Consider the following 13558-nt stretch of genomic DNA (forward strand, 5'->3'; position numbering starts at 1 on the left):
ATCGGATTTCGTCACCAGCACACTTTTCAGCAGGTTACTGGAAAGTAATCAGGAGCGGGAATAGTAACTGATAATTCCTCTGCAGAGCCCAGGCAAACTCGGGTTAACTCAAAGACTGGGGATCAAATTGGGAGTGTCTCTGATCTGGACGGCTCAGTGACACAGTAAATGTATCAACTGGGCCACTAAAGGAGGTCTTTCTTTTGCTTTCGCTCTGGAAAGTGAGAGGGGGAAAATTAGTGATGCGCTAGACTGAAGCCCAGAATTGCAAATGAAAATGCAGATCACAACCGCATATGCAAACGTTGATAAGCCTGTTTCATGTTACTTACCCATCCAGTTTTCTCCCTCGGTGTAAAACCTCCCCACAGCACTGCTATCTCTGCAATAATTTGGCACCCAACTCTGCAACCAGGCAGCGAGCTGAAACACGTGTTTGACAAATAATAACAATGCTCCCTTCTTCTACAGAACACGGAGATACTGCCCCTTTAAGGTTTCCTGGCTTGAAGTTGGTAAATTGGAATAAATCACTTTTAGGATTGAGGAATATGAATGGGCAGAACACTTAAATGCAGTTTTAAGAAATTAGTCCACAAATTTAGCCTACCCCAACTTACCTCAATCCTGTAAGGATTTTGGATCATTGGGTCAAACCCCATTTTACTCTTTTGAAGAACTACTGGACGATTAAACAAAGGGTTAATCAGTCCCTTTAAGGATTTAGACATTCACTTGGATAGTACATTTACAGTACATTTGAAAGCTAGGGTGAACTTGCCCTGGACATGACAGTATAAATGCACAATTGCAAAACAGCAAAGTGCAGACCATTTAAACTAGAGAGTTGGACATCAGTTCAACACTGCAGGAGCAATACAATAGAGAAACTGTAGACAGGTTGCGACTTTCAATAACAACCGAGAAGGAGAAGCTTCCAAAAGGTTTTCGATGTCAACAACAATTATGAAGGACTAAGAACTGATGGCTTCACGTAGATGGGGGGGGGGGGGGGGGGGGAGGGTTATTAGGGGCTTATGAGTGATCCAACCAGACGTCCATCTGAATGCTATGGACAAATTGGGCCTTCTCGTAACTTGGTTCACATCTATTTGCTCAGAAGCATATAAAGATAAGACATCGTAGCAGTCAAAACAACAGACATCGGAGAAGCTGGAAGAAGCTTCAAGAGTTAATGATTGCAGCATGAGTTCCTCCAACGAGACTTTGTTTCTGAACTTTGACAAAAACACTTGGATTCTGAGCTTTGACCAAACCACTTTGTCTCTAAACTTTGATGAAAAGACAAACCTTGAGAAGAACCTCGACATCACTCAACACATCTCTCAAAACACACCTGTGACTGCAGCAATTGACCCTACTTCCAGACCTAGATGGCTGCTTTGATGCAGAAGGTTGTATATGCTACTTGGTCGCTTTGCTTCATGCCTCCTTATGTGCTCTTTTAAATTATCAAATGAAGAACGTTGCAAACCCTCACTCGTATTATCGGGTAGAGTAATCCTTGTATTGATTGAATTGCTTTATGCTTGCTATGTACTCCTTTTAAATCACTTTGATTCACAAAACTACCGCGTCAGATGGCTTTCTTTGTCTGAACTATCGTCCAGGTCCACGAATCTCTGGGAAAGATCCCAAATTCCCGACAATGCCTAAACAGAGTTAATCACATCTCAGCTTCAATCCCTAAATCAAGCTGGTTCCACTCACTCCCTCCCTCTACGCCATCTGGAGTGGCAGGTATGATTGTGGGAACAGCATCCATCACCTTGCCACATCCTGCTTAGGAAATACAATCACCCTGCACAGTGTGGAAACACACACTGCAGCCCGCTCAACATACATTCAAGTGATGTGACAACCTAAGTTAAGAAGCAATTCATTTGAAGACAAAAAACTAAATCAACTGCTGGCAGAATTACAAAATTAGCAATTCTAAATAAATTAAGGACTACAGTTCAATTAATATTTTGGTCATTAGTTAGTTTAATCTACATCCCCACTTATGATACTGCGACTTGTTTTACACCCTAGGCCTTTGGAATGTGGAGAGTCCCTCTAACATAATGCAAAACAGGTATTTTTCAATACCACTCCCTTCCTTTGATTCTCACTATCAACTCACTTGCTGTCTATTTGTCCACTGACATACCTATCACTTACACTAGGTCACATTCCCCACCCATTCCTCCCTTTTTCATCTGTACGTTTCCAAACAATCTCTGCTTTGTTAACACTTCCTCTCGGCCCCAGTTGAATCAATCACTCAAAGATTATTAGGGGGAAGAGAAATCCAGTCAAACCCAGGAGAGGAAGAGGGTGCAGGATGCTCAGCAAAATAAAACCAACAAACATAATTACAATCAGGCAATACAATGGACAATGGAGTATGGGCATCCCACAGTAGCAGCAGAAGAAACAGAAAATGCTGGAAGCACTCAGCAAGTCAGGCAGCATCTGTGGAGAGAACAGACAAGATGTTTTTGGCGCACACTCCTTAGAAATTAGGGCAGATTCAGTTGGACTCCCTGGACATAGATGTTTGGGATCTCCCGTGTAGGTTATTGCTGTGCACACTCCACTTCCTTTCCCTCGTCTTCTGTCCAGACGCACCTCGGCGAAAGATCTTGCCAGCCAACCGGCAAAAACAAGCATCCCCAATGGAAAGTCTTATATTCGAACATCCACCCTGGTACAATTGGATGGCTCCCAATGCCCGACTGAGCCAGGTCGCAGATACCCTCTTCCACAATTTATAAGGGTTGCTCCTCATCCTTTGGATGATTGTTAGCCTAATCTGATCTCCTGTCATCCGGTACGTAGTGGTTGGAGGGGGGGCAGAAGCAGTTTGGAGATGGGTAAACACAGGTGGTGAAAATAGGGGGACCCCATCCACTGCAGTCCCGATTCACCAGCAAAAATCCCCAAATCCTCTGTAATCAAAACAGAATTTGACCTATTCAATCTCTATGAACCGATGGTGCAGGGTCATCACCAAATCACTCAATCATCTCCAAGCAGTCGACTCAGATCAGGGTTGGCAAATACTGATCAGACTGCCTGCACCAGTCTTTCAAATGGAGAGCTGTAAATATTACATGGTTACAACTTAAACAAGTTGACCCAATTTTGATTGTTCACACACAGCTGACAGACTACTTTGGTCCAAGGGATAAGCAGTGTCAACTCGGACTACAGTAAACGGTGGAATTTTAATGATGTGCACAAGCTAGCAGTTAGATAGGATTATACTACAGTGGGGATGATGGCCATTTTCAACTTGACAATGCAATTTTTTTTTTTTTTTAAATAAACTTTCCAACCAGACACATTTTTTAAAAAATCTCAATAGAAATAGAAACAGAGAAAATAGGAGTAGGCCAGTCAGCCCTTCCCGCCTGCTCCGCTATTCAATATGATCATGGCTGATCCTCTATACATTACCATATTCCCGCTCTCTCCCCATACCCCTGAATGCCTTTTGTGTCTAGAAATCTATCGAGCTGCTCCTTAAATATATTCAGTCACTTGGCCTTCACAGCCTTCTGTGGGAGGGAATTCCACAGGTTTACCACCCTCTGAGTGAAGAAATTTCTCATCAGTCCTAAATGTCCTACCCTGTATCCTGAGACTGTGACCCCCTCGTTCGAGACCCCCCCACCCAGCCAGGGGAAACATCCTCCTTGCATCCAGTCTGTCTAGCCCTGTCAGAATTTTATGTGTTTCAATGAGATCCCCTCTCATTCTTCTAAACTTGAGTGAATACAGGCCGAGTCGACCCAATCTCTCCTCATACAACTGTCCTGCTATTGCAGGAATCAGTCTGGTGAACCTTCACTGCACTCCATCTATGGAAAGTATATCCTCTCCTCGGTAAGGAGACCAAAACTGCACACAATACTCCAGGTGTGGTCTCACCAAGGCCCTGCAGTAAGACATCCTTGCTCCTGTACTCAAATCCTCTTGCAATGAAGGCCAACATACCATTTGCCTTCCTAACTGCTTGCTGCACCTGCATGTTTGCTTTCAGTGACTGGTGTACAAGGACAGCCAGGTCCCTTTGTACATCAACATTCCCCAATCTATCACCATTTAAATAATACTCTGCCTTTCTGTTTTTCCTTCCAAAATGGATAACTTCACATTTATCCACATTATACTGCATCTGCCATGTATTTGCCCACTCACTCAACTTGTCTAAATCGCCTTGAAGCTTCTTTGCATCCTCCTCACAACTCACCTAGTTTTGTATACTGTACTCTTCAAGGGAAGGGATGTTCGTTTTAGGGAATCAAATAATATACCCATTAAAGGCGCTTTAGGTCAGCATCTCCCAGTTGTGGTTTAGCAGTTAGATAAGTAAAGCTCACACTAATCTGCCTCCACAGCACCTCCCGAGTAGCAGTGAACCTTTTTTGCCCTATTCCCAAACCAGACTCCGTAAGATTGCCAGTCTAATGTCAATTTTGTGCTGTGCACCCATGCTCACCTGGAACAGGGAAGGGCACTTTCACCATGCGTTGCTGTCTCCTCCCACCCACAGTGGTCAAGTAACATTCCAACCAGCAGACTATTATCCCATCAGTCCGGGCTGGATTTGAAACCAGTTCTCAGATGTAAGACCAGCATCAAACCACTGCACCACCAGAATTTAAAGAACAAGCCACATTTCTTGGTACGTTTTAAAATTAGACAGATAATGAGGCAACAGAAATAATATTCATGAAATGTGAACAAATGGTAGCAGTTTTTGCTTGAAAATAACCTAAACTTAAAATATGCACTAAAAGAACCACCCCTTTCAAATAATGCAAAAAAGTCAAGACAATATGGTATCAAAATAAGTTTATTTTTGTGACAGATATTGGAAAAAAAAAGTCCATTTTGTGCCTTTTAGATTCACTTTACAAAATTTGTTTTAGACTTAACCTACTTAAATTCTTTATATGCTCCAAACCCCTTCTCCAGATATTTGAACTTGGCTGTTTTTAAACTTAAAATTCAATTCCAGACCGTTGCCCAAAGCATTTAACACTTGCACCTTGCATACCAATCAGTACCCTACAGATTGTTCCAAAAAGTAATGTAAACTTAAACTCTACTGATTACCATCATTTCCCAGATACAGAAAAAAAAATTAGATGCTTAACAATTGAAAAGAAATATTGGTAAGACATCAGAATTTTGGAATTACATAAGTACAAACAATTTTGTACAGTCCACATCAAAATAACCAATCTGAAACACAAATTTGCATTGTATATTCAGTGCCAAAGAGCAAAATAAAACACCCCAACAAATTCCCAATAATATAATCAAATAAAATTTAAATCAATCCAAAGAGTTGCTTATATAGATTTTTTTAAAAACTTTTTTGGTACATCATTTGAGACAGGCACTGCTTTATACGATGATAAATACATCAGACCCATTGGAACCGATATTCAATTTTCACATCAAAACCTTAAGAAATCTGGGCCGGGGGGGGAAAATCAGCATCAGCTCAATACAAACATTGCATATAAAAGCTAGAACGCTACAAGAGGATATCACTACACAGCATGATGTAAAATGTTTCTATTGTATAATGAATTATCAAAAATAAACATTAGTATCTGCATATACCAATTGCCCAGAGATCAGAGCAGGGCTCTTTGCAAGGAAAAGTACCTAACATTTGCCTGCAATTCAGCCAACACATGAAAATTTAATATTTATTTTCATTTAGTTTTTCTCAACAATTAAGCAACATACATCTGGGAGAGCTCAATTAAAAAGGTTACTGCTGGAATATGATAAACAATTTTGCATCATTGCCGAGAGTTCTCGGTCAGTCTTGGATGGCTACAGCGAATTTTAAGGGTGAATCTTCGACCCTAGCTTTATTCGACCCCAAAATTAGAACTGCAACTTGCATTTTAAGATTTAAAGGGGCACGAATGCCTGCTCACCAAAGCCTGCAATAGCATTTGTATTCCTGCAATGGATGATTTCTGGTTAGTGTGAAAATAGTTCCATAAATTGAAAAAAATGGCCCTGCAAAAATTACTTCCCACTGCAGGAAATATGGCAATTGCAAAATAGAGTTTTCAAAACCAGTGCCAGGAACCAAACCCGCTTGAAATGGCAATGATGCACCTTCAACATAAATAAGCACTTCCCTTTACCAAAACTACCTAAAGATGTCTGCTGCACTTTCAACAGTCTACAGGCCAACATTTTTTTTTAAAACTGCCTCCCAAAAATACAGAGTCATAGAGCACTACTGCCAATGTATTTTTGGGAGGCAGTAAAAAGCCAAGTAACCCACTCAAATAAAACATTTGTAATACAGATTATAGTATTAGTGAACAGGTGACTGGGGAGGTTGGTTTTCATCGTTTGATAACAAACGTGAATAGGGACATGCATGACTTCAACCAATATTGTTGAAAGACAATAGCATCTTGATAATTCTAAGACAATATTTTCCAATTCCACTGATCTATTTTCAAAAGTATTGTAGTTTGTCCAAGTTAAAAAAGATTTCTTCACAGTTGTCAATCATTTTCCTGTTGATTTGATCATAACCAAAATGACAATAGCAAAATACTCGATCACAGCACTTATTGCATGTTTTAGATATTCCAATCATAATGCTGTGACGTCCCGACAAGTACACAAAGTAATCCTTATTAAATGTATTTGTAAATTCACAGATTGCCACAATCAGCATTCAGATATTCAGTTAGGCGCAATATTTTGTATCAGACATACAGCAGCTTTTGACGTGGAACAAGTGTTCAGGAACACTGAGCATAGCCAGAGTTTATCATCAGTAACGTGTCAAAATTTCATCCTGTTGCCATTGCAGCATTGTTGTATAAAACCACTGAGTACCCCTTAGGCCATGTATAATGCTGCACCCAATCTGATGGTTGCCATACCAGAATCCATGTGAGCACAATCGAACAATGTTGTACAATCGGTATTCTGCAATATTTAACAAAGCAGTGTCTTTCATCTACGCTCAGACTAAGTTGTGGTCGGTCTCAGTGGAGTCCTTTACTGCATCTTTTTGTTTCTTGCTTGATGTTGCTTTAGGTGCAGGCATCTTACTGGAGTAAGCTTCCTCAGTCCTCGTTTCAGTGTTTTGTTGAAAGACATTAGTATCCACAAACATGTCTGGGATGTCACTACCAAAATAAATCTTGCTGTTTGCTGAAATTGCTTGGTACTTAACTAGTTCCAAATACTCTTTAGTCAGTTTCAACTGTTTGGAAGGAAGGGTGGAAAAAATAAATTCTCAATTCATATTTGAAACATAAATAATCCCTTAACCTCTAATACTCATAAATGGCACATAATTAATGGTTGTACAGAATCCCTGGCTCCTTACCACGATACACTTTCTTCCCATGAAAACAAACCGAACACTTTTTTTTGCTGTGTTCTCAATAAGAATCTTAATTTATTCAATAGATTGTTTTTTTTTTTTTTAAAAAGACACTAATTAGTACTTTTTCACAGTAACATTTGTCAATAGGTATCTCCTAATGTACAACGTGTGCACAAACATCCTAAGAATCTTACTGATAAAAGAAGAGATAATATTTTAGAATCAACTACTTAAGTGAAAATGCTTCACTATTCTAGCACAACAGATGTGCACTGCATATGCTGGAACAGATAACTGGATTTCACAACTTAAAATGTAAATTAAAAATGTTAGGTCCCATCAATTGTTTGGTAAGTGTCTGTTGTTGGTGCCATTATTTCAATGCACATTTCTACCTTCTAACTTCCCTTATATTCAGATTTACATACTTCTCATATCAAGCCATATGCTGGTGGTTTATGACTCCATATATTTGTCCGATAAATGATACACTGTTAGTAAAATGGAGCGGAAGCATGGAACATTTCTTTAATGAAGTGAAACGTGAACACTACATTGTGGTTCAAAAACCATCACTGTCATACTCAAAAGATAACTTGGTAGGTGATAAAATGAATTACACCACTCAAACATAACTTCCATAGCGTCATAGCACTCAGCAACTAAGACATTTTTTAAAAATTCAGATGATCAATTAAAATTGCACACCAGAATGGCATTGCCCCAGCCTTCTCTAACCAGCCAGTAATTATTATATTCATGAAATGTCCGTAACAAATCAAAGCTTGTTGGGGGGCCCGGGAGATTTTTTAAATCAAGTAAAACGAGGTCAATACATACACAAAGAAAAAATGGAAAACCAGGGACCCTTTCTATACATTGCTGAACAGCATATGATTCCTGTGTATCCATATATGTGGAATCTCCTCTTTCATTACAACTATTGTACAATGGAACATATATAACACTGTTGCTTGTATTTAGCAATTAAATTGGGAAATCAAGTACACAGGAAAAAGTGTTTCATACCTGGTTGGCTTGTGCAGTTTTCTGAGCAGTGTAGAAGTCTGCATCTGCTTTAGTTTTCTCTCTGGCTAAATATGTGTAATCTACAAAGCAAACCAAAACGATTAAACCTCTACTTCTCACTTTAAACATGGGACGCCACTTGACAATTATAGCAAAAACTAAAGTATTTTAACATTTAATCTATGTAGTGACTGACTGCCACTGATTCACCAATGCATAGTGCCATGAACTAATCAGATGCAGCGCTATTAAAACCAAATACAGTAGCCCATATAATGTCTTCCAGTGCTCAGTTTTGAAAATGCCATATCAAGAAAAAAGGTCTGTGCCAATAATCATGGGTTATCTAAAGAATTCAAATTACAGCTGTTTCGTTTGGATTCATAGCATTTCAGAGAAACCAGTCAAGACCTCTTCAGTGTACATGAAACTTTTCCTTTCACCTCTCCAAGTAAAATATGAATGCAGCAATTAAAATGGAATAGCCAAATCTGTTGGGATATCAGCCAATGATTTATGTTAAAATCAAAACGTATAGACTGAAATAAAAACATTTTAAAAGGTTTCTACAGAAAGAGATACCAGTAGCGGGGGAAAAGGGAGAAATCAGATACCAGCCCCTTGAAGTAAAAGTTCTACTTCAGCCATTAAAGTTATCAAATAAAAACATATGGGGATAGGGCAGGAAAGTGGAGTTGAGGTAGATGATCAGCCATGATCTTAATGAATGGTGGTGCCGGCCCAAGGGGCCGTATGACTTACTCTGGCTCCTATTGCTTATGTTCTTATGAAACAAATGGGAAGGAAGATTATTCACATTTAGTTACTAGTAGTCATCTTTTGAATGAAAGCAATACTTCATGTATTGAATGTAAGGCAAGCGATACCAGCAGTGGGGAAAAGGGAGAAATCAGAGACCAGCCCCCTGAAGTAGAAGTTCTACTTCAGTCATGAAATTTATCAAATGAAAATCTGCCCCAGTAGCTGGAATTCACACCCACTTATTCTTCCACTTTGGGAGGTTACCTCTCATATTCTGGGGAAGGGCTGCTGCAGTACAATTTCAGGATGGGTGCTGAGCAGCCCCAATAAGAATTGCTTATGAAAGGGAGGTGCTGAGACTGCACGGAGGAAAAGCTTAATCCATGAACCCCTAACGACACACGAGATGCAAACTCTTTAGACAAAATCTCCAGAGACTAGAATAATTAATACTGTCCAGGTGGCGGTGGAGAGGACTCTGTCCCCCTTTGAAGGGGGAAGATGGTTATCATGTGAGGCAGATCTACCAAAGTTTTCTAAATGGGCTGTATCCCTGCCTCGTCATCTTGCAGAAGGCATTTCCAGAGCTCCCCAATGATGCACTGTTTATTCAGCGAACAGCTGAGCCACACAGACTGATGGTCCCAGGTTCGATATGCGAGTTAACACCAGACTGCTAAAATTTGTTCCAGTGCCCTTGACTAAAGCAGGGAGAGGGGGAAAATAGTGGCAGGGTTCCAGCTCTTGATCACTATTCAAAAAACTATTGCTGAGAAACGATTGGGATCGGTGACCCTAGTGGTCAAATAGCCTGCTGGCACTCACCAAGGACTACTGCCCATTTGGGTGAGATACCGGAGAGTGACTGGCACTCATGGAATCGTACCCCAGGAGGAAGTCAACGTCTTTGACAGGAAGAGAAATTGGGAAGAAAAACAAAATTGTGAATTAAGATGGGTAGATAGATACTTTGTGGCGTAACAAATGTACGAATATCTAGACTATGACTAGATAGTTAAAATTCAAGCTATACCCAATTTTAGGGTTAAGATACACAGCACGTCATCGCCCAGATTAAACTCATTTGAATGTGAATGTAATCCTATACGTAAAGCTTAGAGTATGATCAGATGTTACCAAAATACTCACCTTCAATTTCTGAAATCTTCTTCTGAGTTTCCTTTTCCATAACCTTTTGCTGGAATTGAATGTGAGCTACCTGTGCAAATTTCTCTGCCTCTGTATATTTAAAGAAAAACACATCTGAATGTATTGCAATGTACAAGACACAGTTTTTGCAAAACCCAATCACAAAGCTTCTTAAAAAGTTTAAGCAGTCAAGATTTCTCAATTTCCTTACGGTCGTACAAGATAATGGGCTGGATTTTGCTGTAAAAATAACGGTAAGGCTACACGTTATTCATGTGTAAGTTGGGCAGCAACTTCCAGTGACTGCACATGCGCGGTTAAACGTGGAAATCGTGAAGGTGCGATGCTCCTCCAAAAGCTGCGCGAAAACAGCATCTCACTGTCTGACTCCCCATTCAAATTTATTGAATGTCGTGAAGTTCCTGCGCTTACCTGATCAATACGAACTAAACGCGCCAAAAAAAAGTTAAGTCAAGACATTTCAAGTCTAAGTGCCCTTTTAACAGTGTGGTAAGCTAATTACTGCCGAACAACCCCTTTGGCACTGAAAATTAACTTTTACAATTGTGGAGTCTCATTCCTTCAGATTTTAACTATTGTTGTGCATTAAATCAATAATTTAAAAGCTTTTTTTGTCTCTTAATTCAATATTTCTTTCCCTCTCAATTTGGCTTTCTGTACCTGATTTGACATTGAATTTACTATTCTAACTTACACTTCCTGGTTCTGACTGTACGCTGTTATTGACTATGCTGCGATCTGATTAGTTAAAGAGATACACAGCTGCTTGTCCTGTTCACAGGTCCCAGGTGCCCTGTAAAAGGTGCTGCGCTTTTTGGATATCTAATCTGCAGGAGTTTGCACTGCAAATGCTCATAGAAAGTCTAAGGGCAAGTGCAAGTCTAACAAACGGCAGGCACCATTTGTTCGCCACTCACAGCAAAAATCCAGCTACATATACTTGACAATTATACAAAAAAGTTATGTCTCTGGCAAGCAAAAAAAGCAAGCCTTTTGTGCCGTTCATAAATAACTACATTCTTAATGGATAATACTTAAGGAACCCAAGCTCTTAAGCATCATACACACAATATGGTAGACTACCAGGTTTCCTAAGCAACTCCTGTATCCACTGTTTTGGAAGCCTTCATACCAAAAGGTTAAAGGACAAATTCCACATCTCTCTAGCATGCAAGGGACTTACAATCATAGTAATTCTTTGCAATGGTTTGCATTCAATTCAAAATATTCACCACAGAGAAAAGGCTAAGAAATGTTCACCTTAGTTAACCGCATGTTAAGTTGTGCGCAGTTAATTAAACAGTAACTGTCAATAACATCCAGATGCCTGAAGGATTTGGCAGCAAAGCAATGAGTCAGCACTGTTTTAAACTGGCATTATGCTTTTAGGTTAATTAAATTTATTCTATAGTAACAAATGATTATTTCAATGCTTATAATTTAATCATCGTAAGGAAACTGAAATCATTCACTGGAGTGAATGTTTTGTTTTTCAAGGTCTTGCAAAAACAAACCAACAATGCCCCTAGAAAAAGCAGCATAATTTAGTCACTCTTTCATTCAAACCTTTCATTACTCATTTGTGCCTGTGAGGCTCGGGAGCTCAAAGTCTTATGGGAGGCATGTTCCCTTTCTATGCAAAAGCAAGGTGACCTTTGCTATAATCGAGGTTGCCAGAGAATAAAATTGATTTAGGATTATTTTCAGATCTCTGATGTTGCACGAGGTTGTTGTAATATAATTTGTTGCATACATTGTTTTTCAAACTCCATAAATGTTCCATTGTGGTTTTTGTCACCATCACCAAAACTCTCTTTCATGCATTGGCTACCTCACAGACTTAAAAATTGCATTTTATAAAGCCAGCAACAATTTCACCCAAAGAGACATAGCTAAAAAAGGATTACAGATCTCACCAAGCAGCAAGGAACACACTATACTTGAAAATAAAAAAAACTGCAGGGCCATGGGAAAAGAGCGAACACGTGGGGCTATTTGGATAGCTCTTTCAAAGAGCCGGCACAGGCACGATAGGCCGAATGATCTCCTTCTGTGCTGTAAGATTTTATGACTGCACTACAGTAGGCCAATAAAAGCATCTTGATGCTTTTTTAGAGTCATAGCTCTTGCAATGCCACACAAGAGAAGCTGCTTTTGAAGAGAACAACAGCTCATAATGTGATCCCTGTACATGGAAAGCCATTCCAACGTGAACTTTTGCTCAAAAGTCTTGTACATCAGCAGCAACTAATGAGATATAAAATCACCAAGTTCATATCTGGAAGGACTAAAATCTTAGGACAAGCTGGATATTGTGTATTAACAAGCCTTGTTATTTGTGGAGTTTGACTTTTCTCACCTTAACTTGAACCCATTCCCATTTGAAATTATCTTATGTTCGACCTCCCACAGTAGATTTGCAGCATGTGGAGATCCAAGTACTCAGTTTATTCTTCCCTCTCCAAAACCTCAATTCTTTGGAGACATTCGCACGATTGAGAGATTTCCCCCTTAAACAAGTGGTCGTTCATCAAGATCCAGGCCTGTCCAGCTGTCTGACTGTGGCTACAGTCACACGTCATCACCAAAGTGCCTCAAAAAGATCCCCCTCTGGCCCATTGCACCATCAGTCCCCGCTCAGCAACACAAAAACTTCATCCCAACACCACCATAAGCTCAGAATTTGTATTTAACGGGCCAAACTGCATTTAAAAAAGAGAACGTTTTATTTTTCCTGTCACTCAGTTATTTCTAAAATTGTCTGCTCGTCAGACTACTCTGGATATTGCAATTACACAAAAGTAGGGTGAAACTGAAATTCCCACAATACATGGCCACATACACAGTTGCTCCACATGGGCGACAATGCTCTGGTCTTTGCTACATGGTTGTAATATGACATTGTTCCTGTGGAATTACAATACCCAGAGTACACAGAACCAGAGGAAAAACACCACAATGCATCACACGACGTCAACAGCAGCTGGAAATGTCAGCACACAGACCCAAGTTAAATGTTCAACTCAAACAAGAGTTCCTCGAACGGAGACACGTACCAATAATAGCTCGTTTTCTTTCAGTTTCAGCCTCTTGTTCTACAACTTTTTGCCTCTGTGCAGAAATAAGCAACTTTGTCTTCTCTCCTTCCCTGAAATAAACAATTTGCAAAGTGTAGAAAAAACAAATCTATATGCCATG

The 13558-nt window shown here is 39.7% G+C and overlaps 1 protein-coding gene across 3 annotated transcripts in view; it reads right to left on the minus strand.

Moving 5' to 3' along the window:
• Nucleotides 1–4849: 4849 nt before the first annotated feature.
• The window catches only part of LOC137304086 (erlin-1-like), a 35256-nt gene continuing 26547 nt past the window's right edge, over nt 4850–13558 (minus strand). For all 3 annotated transcript variants that reach the window (XM_067972553.1, XM_067972555.1, XM_067972554.1), the window contains 4 exons: nt 13417–13508; nt 10340–10429; nt 8429–8508; nt 4850–7273 (listed from right to left, as the gene is read on the minus strand). In XM_067972553.1, coding sequence (XP_067828654.1) covers nt 7031–7273; nt 8429–8508; nt 10340–10429; nt 13417–13508 — 505 coding nt within the window. In that variant the 3' untranslated portion in view covers nt 4850–7030. The remainder of the gene's footprint in view (nt 7274–8428; nt 8509–10339; nt 10430–13416; nt 13509–13558) is intronic.

The sequence above is a fragment of the Heptranchias perlo genome, chromosome 36 (assembly GCF_035084215.1).
Source record: "Heptranchias perlo isolate sHepPer1 chromosome 36, sHepPer1.hap1, whole genome shotgun sequence".
NCBI classification, from domain to species: Eukaryota; Metazoa; Chordata; class Chondrichthyes; order Hexanchiformes; family Hexanchidae; genus Heptranchias; species Heptranchias perlo.